Consider the following 25,226-nt stretch of genomic DNA (forward strand, 5'->3'; position numbering starts at 1 on the left):
CACCTGAACCCAAGATTCTGTCTCCGTGGTGGTTCAATCAAAACCCAAACCAAGAACCACAGTCTTGCTCAGAAGTCACTGCCTTACTGCCTTCTTATTCCAGGATCCCAGCTGAAGGCTTGGAAACAACCAAAATACAGGGTTTTGTGGTCTGAGAAAGCTGACTCCTGGCATCAGGGGGCCAAGCAACTGGTGCCCGTTCTATCAGAGGGTCTCAACCTTCCAGGGTTTGCCCTTTCCTGGCTCGTTCCAGTTCCTGGAGTCCAGGACCCAGCATCCATGGGCCACTACCAGAGAGGCCAGACAGCTCCGCTAACTCCATCCTGGCTCACTGACAGCAAGGAGGTCAGGAAATAAAACCACTGACAAGTGGCTGAAGATGCTTAGAGACTGGCCAAAATATAAGAACAGCAAGAAGGTAACATGGTGAAGGGAGTGGCCCCAATGACTGCTCTCTGCAGAGCCAGGAGACAGGTGCCCATGGCCGTGACCTGGCACTGTCTGCCTCTCAGCGGGTGGGTGGCACCCTGTCCTCACCCACAGGACACCAGACCTGGTTTCCAGGCTTTTGGCCCATCCATGCAAGCATCGCCTTTCTGGGAGAAAACCTAATACCAGGACCTGGGCCACCCCTAGCTCAGGGGTATGGACGCGTCCTGGTGACCCGAAAAAAGGAAAAGGTCCAGGTCAGAGTGCTCCTCCACACTTTCAGTTGTCGGAGGAGGCCTGCCTCTCCCTGGGAACCGAGGAGCCAAAGGCTGGAGACTTCCAGAACCATTACTTAGGCTCTGATCCTCCCAGGGTCGCCCTGTGTTGTCTCACTAAAGCGTTATGTCTGTTTCTGTCTCGCAGGGTTTACAGAGGAATTCCCTCCACCGGTGAGGGACGGGGCGTGCTCACTCCTTCTAGACATTGAGGAAGTCAAGACTGAGAACCCCGGGGAATACAAGGTAAGGCCCTCCCATACTCGGCCAAGGCAGGACAAACAGGCCAGGCCATGTCAGGAGCCCAGGACTCCAGCTGGAGGGAGCATCGAGTCCGGGTTGGGGGTGGGGGCTGTGGTCAGACACACATCCTGGGCACAGATAGTGACTCAGGCACCACAGGTGCAATGGGCTCTGCTGACCCTTCCTGGTTTCAGAAACAAGGCATAAAAGGAGCTTTCTGCAGAAGGAAACCTTCCTCCTTTCCTTCCAGAAGTGCTGACGGTGGGTTGACTGCCGTTTGAGGCAGGGAGTCCTTTGTGTGTTCTGAGTCTGCTTCCTCCTCTTGGCCCTGCCCTATAGGTCATGAAGAAGGGCAAGAGGTCCCCACATGATGTTTAGAGAGCGATATGGAGTCAAGGCATGTGGTGTTTAGAGAACGATTCAGTGTCAAGTAAGGCCTTTCGGGGCTACAGGGGTCCTAGGGGAGATGGGCAATCCAGAGGGATGAGAGCTTCCCCAGGGCAGAGGCCAGGGTCACCGAGGTGGGCTCACAGAGCTGCCAAGAGCTCTTCTGCCCAGGGGGCAGCCAGCATTAAGGATTGAGCACCTCCCAGGTTCCCCTGGGCTGGGCTGGGGCATATAATGCAGAATGATGAAAAGTGCTCTCCAGGGCGGCGATGGCGGCGGACGGGGACTGGCAGGATTTCTATGAGTTCCAGGAGCCGGCCCGGAGCCTCCTGGACCAGGAGAACTGTAACGCGAGCCCCGAGGCCGGGGCGGGGGCGGGGGCGGGCGGGGGCGCCGACGGTTTCCCGGCCCTGGCCTGCAGCTTGGAGGAGAAGCTGAGCCTGTGCTTCCGCCCCTCGGATCCGGGCACCGAGCCCCCGAGGGGGGCCGTGCGGACCATCACGGAGTGCAGCCTGCTGCAGGGGAACGAGTGAGTGCGGGCCCCGGCCGGGAGCGGGCGGGAGCCTCCCTTGCCCCTCGCCCGACCCGCCGGCCCTCCGACCGCAGCTCCTCCCCACGCTCTCCTTCCGCCTCCACGGACGCGGGAATCCTCGCCCTCTCGCCTCCCTCCTCGGGCCGTCGGCCTCTGCTCGCCCAGCGATTTAAATCCCCTGCCCCCCGCCCGCCAAGCGCCCTGAAAACCTCCGCCTCGGGGCCTCCCGCCCTCCTTCCTGCAAACCAAACCCTCGTTTGCTTTAGAGGGGAATCGCCAGTGCAGAGCCCATAGTTTGAGACGGCATCTCTCGTGGCACGTGTGTCGCCATTCATTCACTCAAGTCGCATTTATTAAGCACCTGCTGAGTGCCAGGCGCCGCCTCGCACAGGGAACACCAAAACGACTGGACATTGTCCCTCCCAAGTTAGGACACGACGTAGGATGGGAGATAGATGTGTAAACAAATATTTGTATGGATGTAATTAGTGCTGCAATGGTTATATGCACCAAATGTGGGAGACTTAAAAGCGTATGTCTGGGGGAGAGTCAGGAAAGACTATAGAGAAATGTGCAAACGATCTGACTGATGAGTGGGAGTGTGCCTGGCAGGTGGAAAAAAGTCTTACTTTCAAGGTGGAGTATATTGCCTGTGCATAAGTACCAACGAGCGAGGCAGCATTTAGGGCACAGGAATCTGTGGGACCCATCCGAGAGCCCTGGTAGAGTGCGAGCCGCCACAGAGACGAAAACGAAGGGCCCTGCTTACTGATGGAGTTGGGACCTGGTCATCACTGGCATTGTTTCTTTTATATTACAGAAACATACTCAGCATTGCTTGATAATCTGTTCCAGCTCCCTTTTCACTAGGTAGAATTGATAATTGTTTTACTCGGATATTGCTGTGCTTTAGGTCAGGGGGTCCCCAACCCCTGGTCCACAGACCGGTACTGGAACTGGGCCACACAACAGGAGGATTTGGAATGCCCTGACGAATAATTATGGGAATGTGATGCCTGTAGACTGGAAGTCATCGCATACTAGGACCTTGCACTTGCTTACTCTGAACCTCTCAGAAAAAGGGGTGACAGTTTGCTCTTTGATACGTCAGATGATGAAGAGCTGAGAGAACAGCTGGATATGCACTCAATCATCGTCTCCTGTGTTAGTGATGAGCCCCTCTTCACGGCAGACCAGGTTATTGAAGAAATTGAAGAAATGATGCAGGAATCACCGGACCCAGAAGATGATGAAACCCCTACACAGTCAGATCGACTTTCAATGCTTTCCCAGGAAATTCAAACTCTTAAGAGGTCTAGTACCAGCAGTTATGAAGAGAGAGTGAAAAGGCTCTCAGTGTCTGAGTTAAATGAAATCCTAGAAGAAATTGAGACTGCCATTAAGGAGTACTCTGAGGAGCTGGTGCAGCAGTTGGCTTTACGAGATGAACTGGAGTTTGAAAAGGAAGTGAAAAACAGCTTTCTTTATTTCTGTTCTTATTGAAGTGCAAAACAAACAGAGAGCACAAAGAAACAGCAAAAAAAAAAAAAAAAAAAAAGAAGCTAAAAAATGGCAGCTCTCAGAATGGGAAGAATGAGAGAAGTCATATGCCTGGCACATATTTGACTACAGTCATTCCTTACGAGAAGAAAAACAGACCACCATCTGTTGAAGATCTTCAAATATTAACAAAAATTCTTCGTGCCATGAAGGAGGACAGTGAAAAAGTTCCGAGCTTGTTAACTGATTATATTCTGAAAATTCTGTGTCCTACATAGACCAGCAACTTTATCTACAGTGGGCTCCGAGCTAGATTTCCTACAGCATTATTCTGAAAGCTGGCTACCATTGCCTTCTTGCTATTGGAAACTCAGCACGTTTGAACTTGGGTTTGATTTAGTATTGACAGATCTTGACTTCACTTAATTCTTTATATTATAGAACCAACGGAAATATGGGCACTATTTTGAATTCTAGAGATGGTTTTTGTTAAATCTACTAATAATTATGAACTGTTCTCTTAGTAGAGTAAGAGAGTAATATTAATTGTGCATGTGCAGTTATATTTCTCATTAACTGACCGTATGCCCATTTGTTTTTATGGCTTTCTAATCTAAAGTGCACTGATGAACTAGATTAAAGCCTTGGGAGAGTTATACTATAAATTCAGTGATGGCAAGAACCAACACTGATTTTTGTGAGAATTGTCAGTATAAATATTACCTACCAGTATTGTTCAGAGATTGAAACATAATAAACTTGGGCTGCTCTTGAAGAAGCAAAACCAGAATATGCATTATTTTGGCTTAATACTTAGTGAACATTGGAAACTGTTGGTGATGATGGATTTTGTAGCTTGCTGCTTGTTTAACCATTGGTCAAATTTTAACCATTAAATTGCCATTCACTTTTAGAATCTTGTACTGTTTAACTTTTGATTTTCAAATGTTCTGCTTCAGGTGTCTGTGAAGAATTTGTACTTTAAAAGTTCGTATCCTCTGAGGTGCTTGACAAAGTGTACACTGCAGAATTGCCCATTCTCATTACGGTGTCATATTTTATTCATGCCTGTGTGTTTTTCTTAAGTGTGAATTCTAGATACAGCTACTTATGGATTCATCAATATCATGAGGACTTTTGCTGGTTCCAATCAAATCAATGGCATTTAATAAATTTTTTAAGAAGTAAAAAAAAAAAAAAAGAAAAGAAAAGTGCTCTCCATAATCCATGGAGGCTGAGGTGGGCAGATTGCTCGAGGTCAGAAGTGTGAGACCAGCCTGGCCAACATGACGAAACTCTGTCCCTACAAAACATATAAAAATTTGCCTTGCATGGGGATGTATGCCTGTGGTCCCAGCTAGTCAGGAGGCTGATATGGAAATATCCAAGCAAGGTGATTCAAGGGTCTGCTAGAAAATATTTAACCAAAATAAAATACCCATTACATTCAAAGGAGAAGGGCAAGAGGTCCCCACATGATGTTTAGAGAGCGATATGGAGTCAAGTAAGGCATGTGGTGTTTAGAGAATGATTCGGCGTCAAGTAAGGCCTATTTTCTTTTTTTTTTTTTTTTTTTTTTTTTGAGGCAGAGTCTTGCTCTGTCGCCCGGACTGGAGTGCAGTGGCCGGATCTCAGCTCACTGCAAGCTCCGTCTCCCGGGTTTACGCCATTCTCCTGCCTCAGCCTCCCGAGTAGCTGAGACTACAGGCGCCCGCCACCTCGCCCAGCTAGTTTTTTTTTGTATTTTTAGTAGAGACGGGGTTTCACCATGTTAGCCAGGATGGTCTCGATCTCCTGACCTCGTGATCCGCCCGTCTCGGCCTCCCAAAGTGCTGGGATTACAGGCTTGAGCCACCGCGCCCGGCCCAGGGCCTATTTTCAAAGGTAAACTAGGTTCAGAAATTTAAATATTTCACAATAGACGTTCCCCTCAATTTCTAAAACTAGATACAGAATGAAAATGCTCAGTTTTCATATAATCGCTTTAGTCAATCATAGACCTGTGTTTACAAAAGAAAGGCAACAGTGATCTTCTCTTTCAACACAAAAAGATCTATATCTGCTGAAAATTAATTCAAAGACTCTTTATACAACAGTATTTGTCCTTCACTTTCAGAGATCAATGGATTTCTGTTCAGCAGTTTTAAAAAATCTCTCTATCCGTTTATGCATCCATATATGGATGTGTCTATCTACATATGTAGATATGTGCGAATGTTTGCATGTATGTGTGTATCTATCTATGATCTATCTAGTCCCTTGGTTCTCATCTGTGATGCCACGATTCAATCAAAGAAAAGTAATATGGCATCACTGCTGTGACACGGTTACTGAACGTGCAGTATAGTGTAGGACTTGGTCAGCTTCCTCAACCATTTTCTTGTCTACTTGATTTTAGAGTCGTTTCTTACTATCAGGCAGCTACTAATTAGCTGATATTAAAAGCAGCCCTTGTTTAGGCATTTTACTTCAATAATATAGTTTTTATCGTTTAGACATTTTATAAGCTTAATCTTTCTCTTGCTATCTCTCCAGAAAGATAACAAGACTGCATTTATAGTTTTGCAGCTACAGATAATTGTACAAATAACGAAATATGTGGAATTGTTAATGTGTGTCAAGCACTGTACTAGGCATATTATATACATAATTTATTTACTCTATATACCCACAGTATAAACTAGTTACCATTTAATCCACATGTTTCAGATAAGGAAAATGAGGTACAGAGAATTTGAGAAATATATGTACATTACACTAGTAGGATGTAGCAAAACCCCCATTTAAACCCACATTTCTCCCCAAAGAGCTTAAACTCCTTTTATGTTATACTGATTTGGTACTTGTCACTTTTGAGTCTCAGTTTTCTCATCTAGGAAGTATACTACACTTCATTTATTCATTAACTCTCAGTCGCTTGTGCTAGGTTATATGGAGGTGCAGGCACAAGGATTAACCAGGAACAAAACAGACTGTGTATGCTGTCAAGGGCATAACTTTCCAGTAACAAGAGTCAGAGAGACAGGAAATAAATGACTGTAACATGTCATATGGTGACAAGAACTTTTATGAAAAATGAAGCAGACTAAAGTAGAGAGAAAGTGTTGTATTGGAAGCACTATTTTATATCATATGTGGAAAATTCTGCTAATGAGACATTTGAATAGCAAGAAGAAGATTCTAGGCAAAAAGTAAGACAAATGTAAGGAGGAGGATGTTCTAGGAAGAATGTGTCCATCAGTGAGGCCAGAGCAAAGTGCACAAGGGGAGGATGGTAGACGACAGTTTCAGAGCAACGCCACGAACTAAATCATGCAGGGCCTTGGAAGATATTGTGGTCAGTTACTGTCCAACCAGGAGACTGAAACTGCACAGTAATTTGAATAAGGGAAATTGAACATAAATAACTGTTAACTATCAGGGATTTATCTCTTAAAGCAGGGGTGTCCAATCTTTTGGCTTCCCTTGGCCACGTTGGAAGAATTATCTCGGGCCACACATAAAACACATGAACACTAATGACGGCTAATAAGCTAAAAAACAAAAAAAATCACAAAAAAACTCATAGTGATTTTTTGTTTGTTGTGGGTTTTTTGTTGGTGTTGTTTTGTTTGTTTGTTTGTTTTTGAGAGAGTCTCACCCTGTTGCCAGACTGGAGTGCAGTGGCGCGATCTCGACTCACTGCAACCTCCGCCTCCTGGGTTTAAGGGATTCTCCTGCCTCAGCCTCCCGAGTAGCTGGAACTACAGGCACAGGCACAGTCAACTTTTGTATTTTTGGTAGAGACGAGGTTTCACCATGTTGGCCAGCATAGTCTCGATCTCTTGACCCCGTGATCTGCCTGCCTTGGCCTCCCAAAGTTCTGGGATTACAGGCATGAGCCACTGCACCCAGCCTGTTGTTTTGTTTTTTGAGACAGTCTTACTCTGTCACCCAGGCTGGAGAATAGTGGCATGATCTCGGCTCACTGCAACCTCTGTCTCCAGACTCAGTCGATTCTCATGCCTCAGCCTTCCGAGTAGGTGGGATTACAGGCATGTGCCACCACACCTGGCTAATTTTTGTACTTTTAGTAGAGAGAGATGGGTTTTCATCATGTTGACCAGGCTGGTCTTGAACTCCTGACCTCAAGTGATGTGCCTTCCTCGGCCTCCCAAAGTGCTGGGATTACAGGCGTGAACCACTGGGCACCCAGCCAAAATTCTCATAGCATTTTAAGAAAGTTTACAAATTTGTGCCAGGCCTCATTCAAAGCAGCCCTGGGCTATGGGTTGGACAAACTTGTGAAAGGCAAAGCAAACACACACACAGAATAGGGACAGCAAAATCAGGGAGCTGCCACCGCACTCTCCAGAGCTTCAGGCAAGCACTGCAGAAGAAACCAATCTGGAAGAATCCCCTCTGCACACACCAGAACTGAGCGCTAGACCTCCTTGGAGAGGGTGAGGATGTGGCCTGCTTGATAGCAGAGAATTTTGCTGAGGTGCTACACTGACAAAACACTGGGAAGCTGCTCCCCTACGTGCTGCCTGTGACCTGCTCTGTCCCCAGAGAGGTGATGGCCACTGTTGGCTGTAGTCCCCCACAAGGGCATGGTAAGAGGAACACTCAGAACTAGAAAGAGCCCCAATCTTCTCCAGCGTCCCTCTAGCAGATGCTACAGATGAAGTTTCACACCGTGCCACAGACAAGGCAACGCCGGCGAGCAGAGTAAGGGGGGAGGTTTGGAACTGATGGTAATCAGCTCAACAGTGCAAGAAAAATGTGTTTTCCTTTGAAAAGACGTTCAACATCACTGATCATTAGAGAAATGCAAATCAAAACCACCATGAGATACCACCTCACACTAGTCAGAATGGCTATTGCCAAAAAGTCAAAAACTAACAGATGCTGACAAGGTTGTGGAGAAAAAAGGAACACTTACGCGCTGTTGGTGGGAGTGGAAATTAATTCAGCCATCGTGGAAGACAGTGGTGATTCCTCAAAGACCAAGACAGAAATACCATTCAATGAGGCAATCCCAATACCAGTTATATACCCAAAGGAATAGAAATCATTTAATTATGAACACACATGCATGTGTATGTTCATTCTAGCACTAGTCACAATAGCAAAGACATGGAATCAACCCAAATGCCCATCAAAGATAGACTAGATAAAGAAAATGTGGTATATATACACCATGGAATACTGTGCAGCATTAAAAAAAGAACTGAGATCATGTCCTTTGCAGGGACACGGATGGAGCTGGAGGCCATTATCCTTAGTAAGGTTATAAGTGGGAGCTAAATGATGAGAACACATGGACACATAGAGGGGAACGACAAACACTGGGGCCTTTTGAAGCCTGGAGGGTGGGAGGAGGAAGAAGAGTGGGAAGAAAAACTAGTGGGTACTAAGCTGAATACCTGGATGATGAATCTATACAACAAGCCCCCATGACACAAGTGTACCTATGGAGCCTGCATATGTACCCTGAACTTAAAAGTTATTTTTTACAAAAAGAAAACATGAGTTTTTCCCCCATTCAAAGAATGTGAGCCAAAGGGTGACATTTTTAAATGAATATTTTGAAAAATCAGCTAGGTGGCTTCATGGAAAGACAAAAGGAACAGACAATACAAGGAGTAAAAAGCATCTAGAAGGACAGGCTACTACTAATCGAGACCTGAGATGATAGTGGCTGGGTGGGGTGGCAGCAGTAGACCTGTAAGAGATGCTTGGATTCACAATATGTTTTAAAAGAATCACCAACACGATCTACTGATGAATTGGTTTGGCGTATGAGAGAAAGAAAGTAGTCCCAGAGGATTCCAGATTTCTTATGGAAGAACAGAAGTGACATTTACTAGATGGTAAAGACTGAATAAAAGTGAAAAACTGAGCTTCTCACTTCAAGAAAAACTGAAATATCCTATATGTCAGTGATAAAATTTAAAATTTGAATTAAAAACAAGAATTTTGGGAAACTTTATTAACTACTGTGAGCCAGACTGCTGTCCAAACACCTAAAGATCTTTCTGGTTAGGCTGGCAATGACTTAACAAAGCTGTTGTTTGTTTATTTGACATGGTATAATGAAATGTGTCAACATTTAAAAGATCTGCTTAACTCTGTGAAACAATGTCTAACGGGTGATATTATAAAATTGGGCATGGGTAAAACTTAATAAGATGGAAACGACAGATTTTAGAGTAAAATTAAGCCAACTATTTTTCTCTGTGAGACCAGATTTTTTCATACACTTGTTTAAACTCAATAACATATTTTAACAGATTAAATGTGGAGTTAAATATGATAATCCAGCTATAATCTATTAAATCAGATATTAAAGAGCTTAATAAAACTAATATCACTCTTCACATGAATTTCCATTTTCTTTAATTTTTCATGCAAATATGTTACTTATGTTAACACACATAGAGTTTGTCATCATTGCTTTGAGTCAGCTCATATACTTCTTCCAAATTATCAGACTCAATTTTAATACGGTAAATACCTACAGTGAAGCTCTACTAATTTCTACTTGTTTCTTGGTTTTCTGCAGCTTCATTACCAAGAGTTTGTCTTTCTGAAATTGCAGGTTATTACATTTCATTAATTTTAGAAAATTCTCAGCAATTGGGTCCTTAAATATTTTTCTGTCCCATTCTTATTTTCATCTTTTCTTCAGTGTATATTGGATTTTATTATTAAATATCCTCAGTGACTCTTAAGCTCTTGTATCCATATATCTTTATGAATGTATGTATAAACATGCATATTTTTTCTGGTTAGTTTCTTGTGATACCGATTACAATTCACTGCTTCTTTACTCAGCTGTATCTCATTTGCTGTTAAACTCATTTATTGAGTCACCTTTTTCTTCCTCACATTTTTTAGTCTTAGAATTTTTGTGTTTTTTTACCCTGTCACTTTTAGTTTCCACTTTCTGCTTGAAGTTTCCAGGCTTGACCTCATGTCTTTGAATATAGTAATTCTAGTTGCTTTGACACATTTTTTTATTTTTCCTTGGCGTCTGTTTATTCCTTCTCACAGTGTCTTTTTTTCATTGACCCTCATATCTTTGAGCAAACGTACAAAATATAGTGTGTGAACAACTGATTTTGGCTGTCTTTAGAGGTCCGAATAATGTTTTGTTTCTCAAATGATTGCTATTTGCTCATGCTAGAAGGATAAGGACAGTCAAGTCCTGAATTACTTTCATAAAAATTTGGAGTTGGAACCTTTTTGGGGCACTCAGGTGGAGAGCAGCCAGCCTGCTGTGGTGACTGGGTGAATTCTGATTCCTTCTCACTGCTTTAATGCACCAGCAGCCTTTAATATCCATGACCAAACTGGGGGCCTCTGCAAGAATAGCAGAGGTTTAACACAACCTGGTAGATATCCCATCTGAAGTAACAAATGGCTCCAGGGCAAAGCAGCTCTTATTTCTCTAGATGCTGTTTCTCTCCAAATCTCAGCCTGACAATTCTTGGCTTTGCATTAACTCAGTTAGTGTTTAAAAAAATTAAATTATTACCTCCAATTTGTTTTATTTTTATTTTATGTATTTATTTATTTGTGATGGAGTCTTGCTGTCACCCAGGCTGGAGTGCAGTGGCACAATCTCAGCTCACTGCAACCTCTGCCTTTGATAATCAAGGGATTCTCTTGCCTCAGCTTCCCGAGTAGCTGTGACTGCAGGTGCATATGCCACTACTAATTTTTGTATTTTTAGTAGAAACGGGGTTTCGCCATGTTAGCTAGGCTGGTCTCGACCTCCTGACCTCAGTGATGCACCCGCCTCGGCCTCCCAAAGTGTTCGGATTGTAGGCATGAATCACTGTGCCTGGCCCTGATTTGTTTTAAAATGTTATTTTACATACAAAAACTAATTTAAAATATTCTAGGATACCTGGTCTGTCTTTATCAGAAGCATAAATCTGACATTTATTCCTCATAAAAAATTTCATTTGAAATTTTCTCTCATTTGTGATGCTTTGTTGTTGACTTCACAAAGTTATCTTATAAAAATATTCTTGTCTGATAATATTGTTTTGATGAAAAATTTTTTCTTTGTGCCATTCTTGAAATTTTATATTGTAAATGGTTAGATGGAAAGAATTAAGAACTATTTTAAACTGGTGTTACAAAGCAGTGCTTACCAAGGACCTATGTGTTAAAAGAGAAATGGCAATATTTGGGAAAATGTCTGTGCAAGCACCTAATTTGAATGTATTCTATACTGCAAATAAAATGTCTCTACTTATGTCTTATTTTTTGTTGCAGCGCAGAATGGAGTGGAGAAGAAACAAAGATACCTGTAACCGGTGTCATCAATCACTTCTAAACACCAGCCTCCAAATTATCTGTTATTAATTGTTGGTACTGAGAGTTCACAGTGAAATAGAACAATCAGAAAACATGGGCAAATAAAAGTATTAAAAATTATTAAAGTCTCTATGATGTGCCATGTTCTGAATAGGCAGTTTCTGAGTGTACAAGATCTGTACAAGAAAGAGAGTTGTTATTTCGTCAAGGACACATGCATTTTTCAGTCTAGAAGAATGTCATCACTTTCTTGAAGTCATTGCAGTGTTCCCACTCTGTATCAAACAGCAAATACTCTGATTCCTAAACCAACAGCGTAGTTTTTATTTGATTTTTTCCAAGTGAATAAAATGAAAAATAAATTGTTATGTCACAGTCCAAAACACTGCTGATATATGGAATAGCTGAGATGATAGAACATGATTTTACAACTCCAAACTGAAAATACCTATCCAAACAGTTGCATCCCTGAAAAACTATTATATTGTCTGACAAAAGACTCTCTCATGATAGGAAGTTTTTCTAGAGTTTTCTAGAAATAGAGACAGATATTAAATTTTATGTGGCCCCAAGAAAAGGAATCAGAATTGAGTATTGTCAATGATTGCTTATGGGCTTGAGAATTAAGAAAAAAAAAGGCCCCTCCCCACCGGTACTAACAGTTACAGAACTGCAGGTGCCATGGAACTAATTTGACATGTTGAAACAATTTTCTATTATCATTCAGTATTTTGTCTATGACAAATCAAAATATAACTATCAAATTCATATCTATGTAAGTTACAAGTCATATCTTATTTTAAAAACCATCCAAACTCTGGAGATTTATCTTAACAGTGACAAAGAAATTGACTGGGAAGTAGTATTGTTAACCATCCAATTGACTCTTTGACCTAAAAATACTGTAAGAATACTGTAAGGACCTAAGAATACTGTAAAGAATACCTAATACTGTAAATGTTCTTGAACATTTTCTTTCTTCCACTTGGTTAAGAATTTAGCAGATTGTGCTTTTCTGGAGAAAAAAAAATGTTGGAAACCAAATTTTATTTAACAAAATAAAGTGATTTAGGCACAGATACATTTTGAACTTAATTCTACAGTACATGTTTCACAACCAATTTCCTTGTATTAGTGGTAGGCCATTTCACACACAGAGCAAGATTGAGCACTGCAGAATACAGCTATATTTAATTTCTATTGAAACAAATGAGCATAGTTGTTTATATCATGTAATTATAGTTTTATTTGATTTTTTAAAGAATTCAACCAAAACCATCAATCCTGAAGTATCAAACTCCAGTGACTTCGGCAATTCTGCTTTTGAATTCAGTGATTTGGTAACAAAGGTCAGTAAAATATTAATAATTTCATGGTAACTCTCTCTGTTTTTTTCAGAATCAAAAGAACAACACTACATTGTTGTTCTTTTGTTGTATTGAAAACAAAATACAACAAAATTTTGTTTGTTGTATTGTTGTTGTATTGAAAAAACAATACATTTACCTTTGCTGATTATTAAGGAATGTCCTCAGTATCATCTAATATTTATGTTCTTTGCAAATGCAAGCACCGAACACTGATATTTTAAATAACATTATCTTGTTTTTAAAAATCATCTATCTTTCATGCATCCTTAACCATCTGATCAATGATCGGAACAGGGGAAAGTAAGTATCACTGGGATTGTCTCAGAGAGTCACATTTAATTGGCTGGGCCCAAGGCCTTTGAATTTCTATCTAGAATCTTCTGAGATTAATGTACAAGTAATCACTCTGTATAAAAGCAGCTTAAAATACTGGACATAGCTTCAGCATCAGAACACTTTCAATTATAGTGTGACGTGCACAATTGCTTTGTTTTTCTTGAACATTTTCTCTCTTCCACTTGGTTAAGAATTTAGCAGATTGTGCTTTTCTGGAGAAAAAAAAATGTTGGAAACCAAATTTTATTTAACAAAATAAAGTGATTTAGGCACAGATACATTTTGAACTTAATTCTACAGTACATGTTTCACAACCAATTTCCTTGTATTAGTGGTAGGCCATTTCACACACAGAGCAAGATCGAGCACTGCAGAATACAGCTAATTTTGCTAATGTATCACAATTACAGAAATACCTGTGCTAAATAAATAACCTTGTTCTATTTTCATGAAAATGAACAGTGTTCAATAACCCTCAAAATATTTTATTTCATGCTGACTCAGATTTCTTCTAACCATTTTTTCTGTGACGTTGCTTCCACAATAACATAGAATGTTTTTAAAGAGGCAAATGTAGTTTTTTTCATATATCTTTTTCAGATACTGTCTTTCTTAAGAAAGCATGGTGACTTGCAGTTATTACCATGCACATTCTTTCTTTTTTGGCAAAAGGATATAATTTGTTTTAAAAAGCCAATCCCAACACTGTCCTATGTGTATATAGTGACCATGCTGTTAAATTTGCACATAGAGACTGTCAGTGACTGAGAATGACTCAAATTGCAACTTCCTGTTTTAATGTTGCAAAGGTTGCCTATGCCTGATGCTGTGTTAAATACCCAAAGCTTGCATGGAGGGAACTAACAATGGACCTTTTCACTGGGTGGCTGTGCACAGTTGTGCTTCCAGAATCTTTATCCATGTTACTTCACGGTAAAATAACAACACAAAAACAAAACACAAACCACCTGATCTCCAAGAGGTATTTTAAAACCAAAACCACCATGTGAGACTTTATAATCAAAGATTACAGAATTAGTATAGTACACATTAGATATGGATCACATATCTGCAGTTAAGTCATGGTAAGTCTAGTAAATATCCAGATGGTAACATCTATTTAAGAGCAGCATTGATAATTAATTACATATGAGGAGGTCATGTTAGTGTTCCACAACAAAGAGATGAAGTCCATGAAGTTATCTACGCTACTCTGTATTACAGATGGGAAAAGCTTGGGTAATATTTAGTGCGGATACTGACTTGTGTTCCTGACTCAATAGGCGGTGCTCAGACACGTTTAACCCACTGTCTGATAGTATGAATGAACGTGTGCTGTAAAACCCCTTTTGGGCATGAGGTTAATTATTTTTTCTATGAGTACATTAAATCATTTTGTTTTCCAGGTGTAAATGAAACCTTCAATTTGATTGAATAAAATATAAGACGTGCAACAACCATGCCCGGCTAATTTTTGTATATTTTTGTACAGCCAGGGTTTTGCCTGGTTTGGGACTCCTGAGTTCAAGCCATCCATCTGCCTTGGCCTCCCAAAATGCCAGGGTTACAGGTGCGAGCCACTGCAACTGTCCTAAAATACAGATTTTGCTTCATTTCTACACTTGATGTTCTGGTACAGATATTTGCTTGGAAATACAATATAGTTAGCTGAAGACCTTTCACGGGAAATAAGATATCAGTAGGTATTCCAGGATTTTAAACTAGAATACAAAACAAAATATTTTTTAAAAACTATAGGGTAATATAAAATGTATTTACATCTTTACATTTAACTGCTTATTTTACAAGCAATAAGTTACCATACGCCAATTAATTATCTATGTCAAGTTCACCTGTATTAATTCACATAAACTTCTATGAAGTTCTACAATGCCAAATAAAAAAGTAACATTTAGATTTAACGTGTATTTTATGTAGGCATAATGCAACACCAGCATTACAGGATTGCACTGACAAATTCTCTTGACTCTAAGCATGATGTTAAAAGACTAAGGCAATTCAACTTTCTGGGTTTTTTACAGTAAGGAAACCTAAATTTGTATGAGTGAATTAATTGAATTAATCACATTTTCTTATAGGCTTATCAGTTTATCCTATCTTTGCTAAAATAATATGCACTGCTCACAAAATGAATGCCGTATTCACAGTCATGTTTCAGCCACAGTCTTAAAGATCTGGGGAAACAAATGCAGTCTAAAATCAGAGATGCCATGTTCAATGCCAAAGGTACACACCTCTATTTTTTCCCCAATGAGCCTCTAGGAAAAGTCTTTGAATTACATATTAAAGTGCACTTCAAGGAAATGTGATGTTTTCGTTTATAGCTGGTGAACAGCATGCAATTTGACAGCACTGTCACTTAACAATCCGAGACTGCTCTGGATCTAAGTACTAAAAATGAATCACACTGCAATCGCAAAATATTTGGAAGTGGGAATTTATTGAACAAAGTTAGGCCGGGACTCTAAAGCAGCACTTGCTTCCTTCGCTCCAAGACGACGTTTAAACGTTAGTATCACTACTGTTTGTTTTTCCCCCAACTCTTCTCCCACACTGCCTTCCTCTCCCCCACCACTTTCTCCCACCGTCTTTACCGCTTCCCTGCTCCCTCCCTCCGCCCTCCCCTCTTCTCCCAGCACTGTCTTCTCTCTCAGCCCGTCTTCCTGCCTTTTTCTTCCCCTCTCCCCACCTCGTTCCCTGTTTCATCCTCTTCTCTCCCACCGATCTTTTTCCGCTCTCCGTCTCTTTCCCCAACGTCGTCTTCGCCACTTTCCCCTCCCTTCTTCTTTCCCCCAACCCGCCCTCTTCCCTTCTCCCTCCCCACCCTTTTCTTCCCCCCTCCCCTTTCCAACCGTCTTCTTCCCCACCTTCTGCCCTTTCCCTCCCCTCTCCTCCCCCACCCTGCTCCTTCCCACCTCTCCCTTCCCCACCTTTTCTCCCCTCTCCTTCCTCAACGTCTTCTCCCCTCCTCCTTCCCCACCGCGGTCTTCCCGCATCCTCCGCTGCCCTCTCCCCACCGTCTTCTTCCCGCACCTTCTTCTCCTCCGCAGTTTTTTTTCCCCTCCCCACCGTTTTCTTTCCCTGTCTCTCCGCCTCCTCGCAGCACCGGTTCCTGTGGCGGCACCTTTTCCTCCCAGCTCCCTCTCCCCACGGCCTCCCCGACCCTCCACCCGCTCGCTTCCCCTCTCCACCTTCCCGCCTATTCCCGCAGCAGCGTCTTCCGCCGCTCCCTCTTCTCCCCGCCCCTCCACCGTCTTCTCCCGGCCTATTACCGCAACCGTTTTCTTCCTCACCCCGCACCGTTTTCTTCCCGTCTTCCCACCTCCTCGCAGCAGCGTCTGTCTGCCGCGGTCTCTTCCCACCATCTTCTCCTCTCCCCATCCTCTTCTTTCCCAGCCTCTTATTCTCCACTGTTTTCTTCCCCTCCCCACCATTTTCTTCCCGTTTCCATCTCCCCACCTTCTCGCAGCAGCGACTTCCTGCCGCGCTTTTCTCTCCCCGCTTCCTCTCCCCACCGCCTTCTCCCCGGATCGTCTTCTCGCCCTCTCCCTTCTCCGCGCTCTCCCACTGCCTTTCACCTAGAAGCCCTCCACGCGTGCGCGCGCCTGTGTCCCTGCGCCCGGCGTGTCTCTGCGCCCAGGCAGCCCCTGAGCTGGGCCCCTGAGCGCCGCCCCAGCAGCCAACTGGAGACCCCGCAAAGTCGCTGCCTGTGCGACCGCGGCTGCCCCCGCCCCCGCCGCTACCTCAGAACTGAACAGTGTTGGCTGCGGGCGGAAGACTGTGGGGCCCAGAAGACTGCGGGGAGAGGGGGAGGAGGGGACGGAGAGGGTGGGAAAGACCTTGGAAAGTGGGATCGGGGAGAAGGAGGAGGGGAAGAAGACTGCGGAGTGAGGAGAAAGTGCTGGTAGAACACAGTGTGGTACAGAAGAAGGTGGAGGAAAACGCTGAAGAGAGGGAGAAAGGACGGTGGGAAAGAAGACGGTGAGGACAAGGCCAGGCGCGGTGGCTCATGCGTGTAATCCCGGCACCTTGGGAGGCTGAGGCAGGCAGATCACAAGGCCAGTAGAACTCAGTCTCTACTAAAAGTACAGAAATTAGCCAGGCGTCGTGGCGGATGCCTGTAATCTCAGCTACTCCAGAGGCTGAGGCAGGAGAGTCGCTTGAACCAGGCAGGTGGAGGTTGCAGTGAGCTGAGACCGCACCATTGCACTGCAGCCTGGATGACAGAGCAAGACTCCATCTCAGAAAAAGAAAGAAAGAAAAAAAAAAATACAGTGGGGAGAGGGCGAGGGGAAGAAGATAGTGGGAAAGAAGACCACCCAGACAGGGAGAAGAGGTGGGGAGAGCTCTGTTGTTTCACTGAACATTCCTCAGTTAAAGTTGAAATGTTCTCTTAAGTTCTGTATTTTCGACTTTTGCTCTTCGGGTTGGTATATTCTTTTCTTCCTCCGTCTCTCCTTGATTTTATTCAACACCAAGTTACAACTCCAAAGACCTTTCTATTTTCCAATGATTTTCTTTCATCTCACAACATTCCTAACGCTGGTAACACTTTACAATGTTGCAAAACTCTGAATCCTATTTCCTGTCATCTTTTCATGCTTTCCCACGGAGATATCAGGAGATACTCATCCTATTATTTTGTTTACACTAGGAACATTTCAGCTTGGCTAGACCTGTTTTCTACTTGATTTTTTTCAACTTCAAGCTTGACAAACCCCAATGTGCTCCTTTACCAATTGTTTCTGTCTCAGGAATTGGTTTCTTGTTGCACTGTGATACACATGAAGCCATATACCTTTTTCAGCTCTTTATCCCCAGAATGTTTTTGTACGTTATTGACACAGAATAGACACCTAATAAATATTTCTAAATTTTTATTGTTCTTCCTTGTCACAAAACAGCAATCACTTTTTTTAGCATGATGTACATGCCCTTCTATCATCTGCCTATCATTTACCTGTCAAATTTTATTTCTTCCCACTTCCCCATTTGTTTCCCATGCTGTTGCTATTCAGAACTACTTAGAGCTCTGTCAACTGTCCATGCTATTTTATAATAACACTAATGAAAAGAAAAGGAGCTTTATAGCAGAGGCAGAACTCATTATTTTCTAAAAAATACATGCATATCTCCCATGCAAGTAGTGTCCTGCAGAAAGTCATGTCCACCTGGAACCCAAGAATGTTAAGCTATTTGGAAACAGGGTCTCTGCAGATACACTTGATGAAGACGAGGTCACAATGCATTAGGGTGGGCCGTAAAGCCAATGGCTGTGTCCTTACAGAAAGGCCATGGGAACCTATAGAGACCTACAGGGAAGATGGCCAAGGGACAAGGGAGGCAGAGTCTGGAGTTATGCTGCCTACAGTCACGGAATGCCGAGGACAGCTGGAAACCACCAGAAGCTAAGAAGGAGATTTTACCTGAAAGCCTCCCAAAGAAATCAATCATACACCTCCCTTTTGAATTTCTAGCCTCATGACCTGTGAAAAAATAAATATTGTCTTAAGCCACTCCGTTTGTGGTCATTTGTTCTGTTCCTAGCCTCAGGAAACTAATAAAATGCTGCATAAAATGTCATTTTACTTTTTAAAACAACTACTGTTGACAGTAAATGAGTGTTCTTCCAAGATTCATATGCAGAGCATATATGTAGCCCAGAACATTTTTGGAGACCCATGGCATAAGTGATATGATCAATAAAATCCAAATATTAACCTGCCAAGAGAATTATTTTTTCTTTTGCAATATTTAAATGTAATAAGCAGAGGTCAAGAGCCCTATAAAAATCTACTCATTTGTTGTCACTTGATACTTACGATCCATTGACATATTTAGGTTTTTAATTCTTTGTACAGATTATGGTTTGTCTTGCACTCTAATTTTACTGCACAACAAAATTTTTATTTATCATATATCTAAGTTGTTTCTTAAATGTTAGTAACTTTGCACTTGAAAATAGAAGACTTCTGTCCATGTTCTCTTAACAGCTTCTAGTTAATAAAAACCTAATTTCATTTTCCTTTTATGTATAGATTATAAGTAAAATCGGCATTTATAATGTAAAATCTGTTCCACAATTTCTATTGGTATTGTATGTAGTATACCATAATATTTGTCTTATTTTTCCCTCACTCATTGACAACTTAAGTAAATTTTTTAAACCAAGAAACTCTTTTCACATACCAGGCCCAGTGATTGGAATTGAGTATTCAGTATTGAACAGAGCAAAGACGTTTCTTATCATTAAGCTCATATTCTATGTTATAAACATTTTTCCTGTGAAATTCCTGGCATGTTTTCGAGCAATATTGAATTGTCTTCTTATAATCACCTATCTCCATTTATTGTCGAGAATGAAGAAAATTTTGGAGCATACAATTCAATGTAATTATATATATATATATATATATTTTTTTTTAGGTGTAGTTTCGCTCTTGCTACCCAAGCTGGAGTGCAGTGGCACGATCTTGGCTCACTGCAACCTCCACCTCCCAGGTTCAAGCAATTCTCCTGTCTCAGCCTCCTGAGTAGCTGGGATTACAGGCATGCGCCACCAGGACTGGCTTATTTTTTGTTTACTAGAGACTGGGTTTCACCAGGTTGTCCAGGCTAGTCTCGAACTCCTGACCTTAGATGATCCAACTGTCTCAGCCTCCCAAAGTGCTGGCATTACAGGCATGAGTCACCGCGCCTGGTCCAATGCAATGATTTGGTAGTTATTTTGCTGGTTTTAAAATGACCTGAGTGAAATATAGTGCTTATAGCAATTCCCCATCTGTCATTCATTTCGTCTACTAATCTGCTCTACGTTAACATTATTTCTTTTTATTAAATGTCTTGGGATAAAAAAAGATATTTTGTAGTTATACTCAAGCTTCAAATATAGTATCATTATCCATAAAATACTAAATGTATGTAAAGCTTATATAAAATTTAGAGAATAATTGTGACACTAAAGTAATTTGTTTTTCTAAGACCACCAGAGCGAGCACAAAAGAACCAGCGACCAGGCAAGGGTAGGAGCAAAACTGCAAATTTATTTTGGTCACCTAAGGTGTGGGGAAGAGGTCTGTCGGCCTCCGGCAAAGAAGGCCGACAGAGTCCCCCGGTGGGGCTCTCGGATGGAATTCCTACAGTCCCAACAGGAGTGAGGGACTCAGGAAGGCCGCGTGGCGCACTGGCCGAGAGCGGCTTTTCTAGGAGTGGGAGGGCAATAGGCGGGGCACGGGCATGTCGGGGGGCATTCCGCAGGTGCGACCAGGTAAATCTTGGTCTCTTCGGATTGACGTCACCTGGCACATGCCCGGTTGGTCTGCACCTTCCCGGGCGCTGGCTGCATTTTTGCGCGCGTGGGAAAAGTTGGGGGATGAAGAACCCGGAAATGCACCATCTTGCCTCCGTTCGTCCAAACAGTCCAACCTGTTATTGATAATAGTGATAAGGGGCGCCGTGGTCTGTCTGGCTACTTCCTGCTGTTAAGGGGAGCCGTTAAGGTCGGGGCCTATGGTTGGTATTTGGACGTACGGATGAAGAATAAAATAAGGCACAGTATTAGTATAGGAATGAGGAATGGAAGCATTTGTTGGAACATGGGCAAAACCCAGAAGGAAGGTCCCGGCAAGGTTGGGGAGTATGAGATAGTTAAGAAAATTTAGTAAGTTTGAGGTGAGTGGGGGAAAGCCAAACTGATTTCTCTGCCTAGTAAGGGGGTAGGGCATGAGGGTATAATGAGGAACGAGTGCACAAAGTAGTTGTTGGCCAGGCAGCAATTAAGGAGTGGAGTTTTTTCGTGGAGTGGATGGCTTTCCGCTTACTCCTACTACAGAGATATCGGATGGAAGGCTAGGTCCAGAGAAGGATGGCAAAACAGAATAGGTAGCCTCGCTGTTGATTAAAAAATTAATTTTCTTACCCGCTACCAGGAGAGTTACCCGCGGCTCGGTGAGGGTGATGGGGGTCCCCGAGTCTCGGCACCTTCAGTTTTCGTCGTCGTCCAGATGTAGGAGCTGGAAGGAGCTCCCAGGATCCTGGGAAAGGGGGTCACGTGGAGACGCGGCACCTGTTCTCAGGGTGGGGCAATCAGACCTCCAGTGTCCTCCCTGCTGGCAAGCAGGGCAGGGGGTTGCTGGTGGATGAGGGTTAGGACATTCACTGGCCCAATGTCCTGATGACTTGCACTTATAACAAGGCTGCGTTGGGGCTCGGGGACCTTGCGGACACCTGTTGGCATAGTGTCCTGCCTTGCCGCACTTATAGCAGGCTCCTTTGGTAGCCTTGGAGTCTGCGGAGTGTGTGCTCTCTGGTCTGGGGTTATGACTGGGCTGTAAAGCCGCTGCTAGGAGCTGTAACTTCTGTTCAAGGCGAGCCTGCCATCTCCTCTCTGGAGTTATAGACCTTAAAGGCTAATTTAACTAGGTCTTGTATTGGTGTCTGAGGACCATCCTCTACCTTTTGAAGTTTTTTACAAATGTCAGGAGCTGATTGAGAAATGAAATAAGACGCCAAAATGGTGGCCCCTGTGGGGGAGGCCGGATCTAACCGGGTATACTGGGTTAGAACCTCAGTCAGTTTAGGGTAGAGGTTAGGATAACCTGGAGGTCATGCCAAGTTAAGTCATAGGCCTGACAAAGGTGTCTAAATTCCTTTATGTATATGGTAGGATTAGCTGAGAAATCACCTAAACGCTTCTCAATTTTGGAAAGATCAGCCAATGAAAAAGGGACATGTATTCTGACTACCCCCCTGCCCCAGCCACCTCTCGCAAAGGTGCTAACACTGTAGGAGGGTGTGGGCAGAGATAGGGGACTCAAGATAGCCAGTTGGGGGCCCCGAAGGAGGCACGGGACCGAGTGGATTACTAGTAGATAAGGAGGAGGAAGGAGGAGTCTGGATGGGGGGAGGAGGAGGGGTCTGGGCAGGAAGGGAGGGGGTGGAGAGAGCGGGGAGAGAAGGAGGAGTATAGGGCAGATCGGGACGAGAGCGTAGGGCCCAAAAGACTTGGATGTAATTAATTTTGGACCACTTGCCTAGCCGCTGGCAGAAATTGCTGAGGTCGATCACGCCACAGTGGAAAGGAAAATTAACTGCTTCCTCCTAAGGTCTTGTTCGAGCTGTAAGGTTTTTAAATTGGCTAGGAGGCACCCTAAGGGGGTGCTCTTTGGAAATTTGGACTGGGGGGGTTTCCCGTTTGTTTCCTCTTTACTTACACAATGGACACGATGGAAATGGAAGTGGATCTCTGCTTGACTTCAAAGCGTCCTTTGGAACCAGCAGAGACAGACTGGAGGCTCATGGAGCCAAAGTGGAGATTACCTTCAGGCGGACATCTCCGTCCTGAACGGGTCTCCCAAGCCACATGGTGGCTCAAAAGTGGGCCTCGGACCTGCGCAGGATTTCTGGCTGAGGGAGGTAAAGAGGAGACAAGGGCACTTACCCCAGAGAGGCCGTGAGAGTGAGGGAAGTGGGTCTCAGGTCCTGGTCCGTCTGCGGTGTGGGAGCAGGAGGAGGTTCCTTAACCCCTAGAGGCCTGAGGAGGGGTCTCCTCCCGGGTTTCAGCACCAACTGATTTGTTTTTCTAAGACCACCAGAGCGAGCACAAAAGAACCAGCGACCAGGCAAGGGTAGGAGCAAAACTGCAAATTTATTTTGGTCACCTAAGGTGTGGGGAAGAGGTCTGTCGGCCTCCGGCAAAGAAGGGCGACAGAGTCCCCCGGTGGGGCTCTCGGATGGAATTCCTACAGTCCCAACAGGAGTGAGGGACTCAGGAAGGCCGCGTGGCACGCTGGCCGAGAGCGGCTTTTCTAGGAGTGGGAGGGCAATAGGCGGGGCACGGGCATGTCGGGGGGCGTTCTGCAGGTGCGACCAGGTAAATCTTGGTCTCTTCGGATTGACGTCACCTGGCACATGCCCGGTTGGTCTGCACCTTCCCGGGTGCTGGCTGCATTTTCGCACGTGTGGGAAAAGTTGGGGGATGAAGAACCCGGAAATGCACCATCTTGCCTCCGTTCGTCCAAACATAAAGTAATCCAGAGGGATATATAAAGGTATTTCGAAGCCCAAAAAATAAGAATCAGAAAGTAGAGTGCATGAAGAATTGAAAATGAAAAAAGCTGAGAAAAATTTTAAAAATAGGACATTTATAGCAATGAGTTATTTTGATGCATGACAGAAATTATCAACTAATTATAAAGATGTCACAGTAAAATATAAATGAAAAATAAGCAATTACTTGTATACCACTAAATTTTGTGGAAGCTTGCCAGATAGGAATGCCAAATGTATAGGAAATGAAATAAAAATTAAAATGTGATCTTGTAGAAGTGATCTTGTAGAAATGAATATAATCTAGAAATCAAAAGACAAGGTAAAAAAGTAAAATGATAAAATTATGACAGAAGGTGAAACATTTGAGAAAGACAAATAAGCATTTACCTAATTAAAAGACAAATGAATAGTCTATCATATTTTGGTCATGTTTTCATAAGTTATTTTTAATGAAATATTATTACTTTCTCCTGAAAAGGACCAGAGTTACGTTTTGACCCCTTGCATAATTTGTATGTCATCAGGAATGTAGCAGAGTATTAAAAAAAAAAAAAAAAAAAAAAAAAGCATGTTTACTTGAATTGAAAAAAGGAACCACAAATATTTCAGGGAAGTGGCATGGAAATTGAATGAATGGTCTACATAAAGTCAGAGCCATTTCAACGAGGAAGCAAAACTGTCTTGCTGCCAGCTGGGTTAGATATATAAATCACAAGTAGAGAAGTTTAACATGGCAATATTGAAGACTACTTTGAACATTGTGGCGTGATTGGCACATAGTAATTTATTGAGAAATTTTTATTTATAGCCATTCGCAAAGGAGTTAAAGGAAAATATATCATTTATATATTTTATGTATTTATATATTCAGTGGCCTTTACTATAAAGCATTGAAATAAAAACAGTAACAATTATCCTAATTATTTGATGAGATATTTATATGAAATATTTATAAAAGGACAATAGAGGCCGGGCGCGGTGGCTCACGCCTGTAATCCCAGCACTTTGGGAGGCCGACGTGGGCAGATCACAAGGTCAGGAGATCGAGACCACGGTGAAACCCCGTCTCTACTAAAAATACAAAAAAATTAGCAGGGCGCGGTGGTGGGCGCCTCTAGTCCCAGCTACTCAGGAGGCTGAGGCAGGAGAATGGCGGGAACCCGGGAGGCGGAGCTTGCAGTGAGTCGAGATCGCGCCACTGCACTCCAGCCTGGGAGACAGAGCGAGACTCCGTCTCACAAAAAAAAAAAAAAAAAAAAAAAAGGATAATAGAAAAATAGAATTGATATTCTTGTAAAACTCAAACACTGAAAAAGATAATCTGGTGATCAAAATAAATAATAACCATGGCCACTATATTTTTAAAAAGAAAATAACAAATGTTGTTTAGAACGTGGAGAAATTGAAACCCCTGTACACTGTTGGAAGACATTTAAAGTGGTGCAGATGCTGTGCAAAACAGTATGTCAGTTCCTCAACACTTAAAAGCAGAATTACTGTATTATCCAGCAATTCCACTTCTGGATACATACTGAGTAAGCCTGAAAATAGGGTCTAAAAGAGATAGTTCTACACTCATGTTCAAAGCAGCATTGTTCACAATAGCCAGACAGTAGAAGCAGCCTAAGTGTCCATCAATGAATGATTGTATAAGCAAAATGTGATGCACGTTTTGGCACACAGTAAAATATTATTCATTGCCAAAATGGAAGGAATTCTCATGTATGCTACAGCATGGATGAACCCTGACTACATTATGCTAAGTGAAAT

At 42.9% G+C, this 25,226-nt stretch overlaps 2 protein-coding genes across 2 annotated transcripts; both read left to right on the plus strand.

Moving 5' to 3' along the window:
* Positions 1 to 1,025: 1,025 nt before the first annotated feature.
* LOC111526172 (fasciculation and elongation protein zeta-2-like) lies at positions 1,026 to 4,560 on the plus strand. The gene is given in 5 exon segments (XM_026448029.2): positions 1,026 to 1,863; positions 2,842 to 2,948; positions 2,951 to 3,345; positions 3,347 to 3,384; positions 3,386 to 4,560. Coding segments are annotated over 5 exon segments (1,059 nt in total). The 5' UTR covers positions 1,026 to 1,603; the 3' UTR covers positions 3,645 to 4,560.
* Positions 4,561 to 14,441: 9,881 nt separating this feature from the next.
* Positions 14,442 to 18,898, plus strand: LOC113219895 (zyxin-like). Its single transcript, XM_026448027.1, has 3 exons — positions 14,442 to 14,470; positions 16,510 to 17,387; positions 18,694 to 18,898. Exons 1-2 carry the CDS (start codon positions 14,442 to 14,444, stop codon positions 17,312 to 17,314), a joined length of 834 nt encoding a protein of 277 aa, XP_026303812.1. The 3' UTR covers positions 17,315 to 17,387; positions 18,694 to 18,898.
* Positions 18,899 to 25,226: the final 6,328 nt, after the last annotated feature.

Source organism: Piliocolobus tephrosceles, chromosome 16, assembly GCF_002776525.5.
Source record: "Piliocolobus tephrosceles isolate RC106 chromosome 16, ASM277652v3, whole genome shotgun sequence".
Lineage (NCBI taxonomy): Eukaryota > Metazoa > Chordata > Mammalia > Primates > Cercopithecidae > Piliocolobus > Piliocolobus tephrosceles.

What these genes read in the sequence shown, in the direction of transcription:
- LOC113219895 (XM_026448027.1), top strand. Translation starts at nt 14,442, where the DNA reads ATGGATCACATATCTGCAGTTAAGTCATG. An exon ending in ATATCTGCAGTTAAGTCATG is followed by an intron (nt 14,471 to 16,509) that starts GTAAGTCTAGTA and finishes GCCTCCTCGCAG; the next exon opens with CACCGGTTCCTGTGGCGGCA.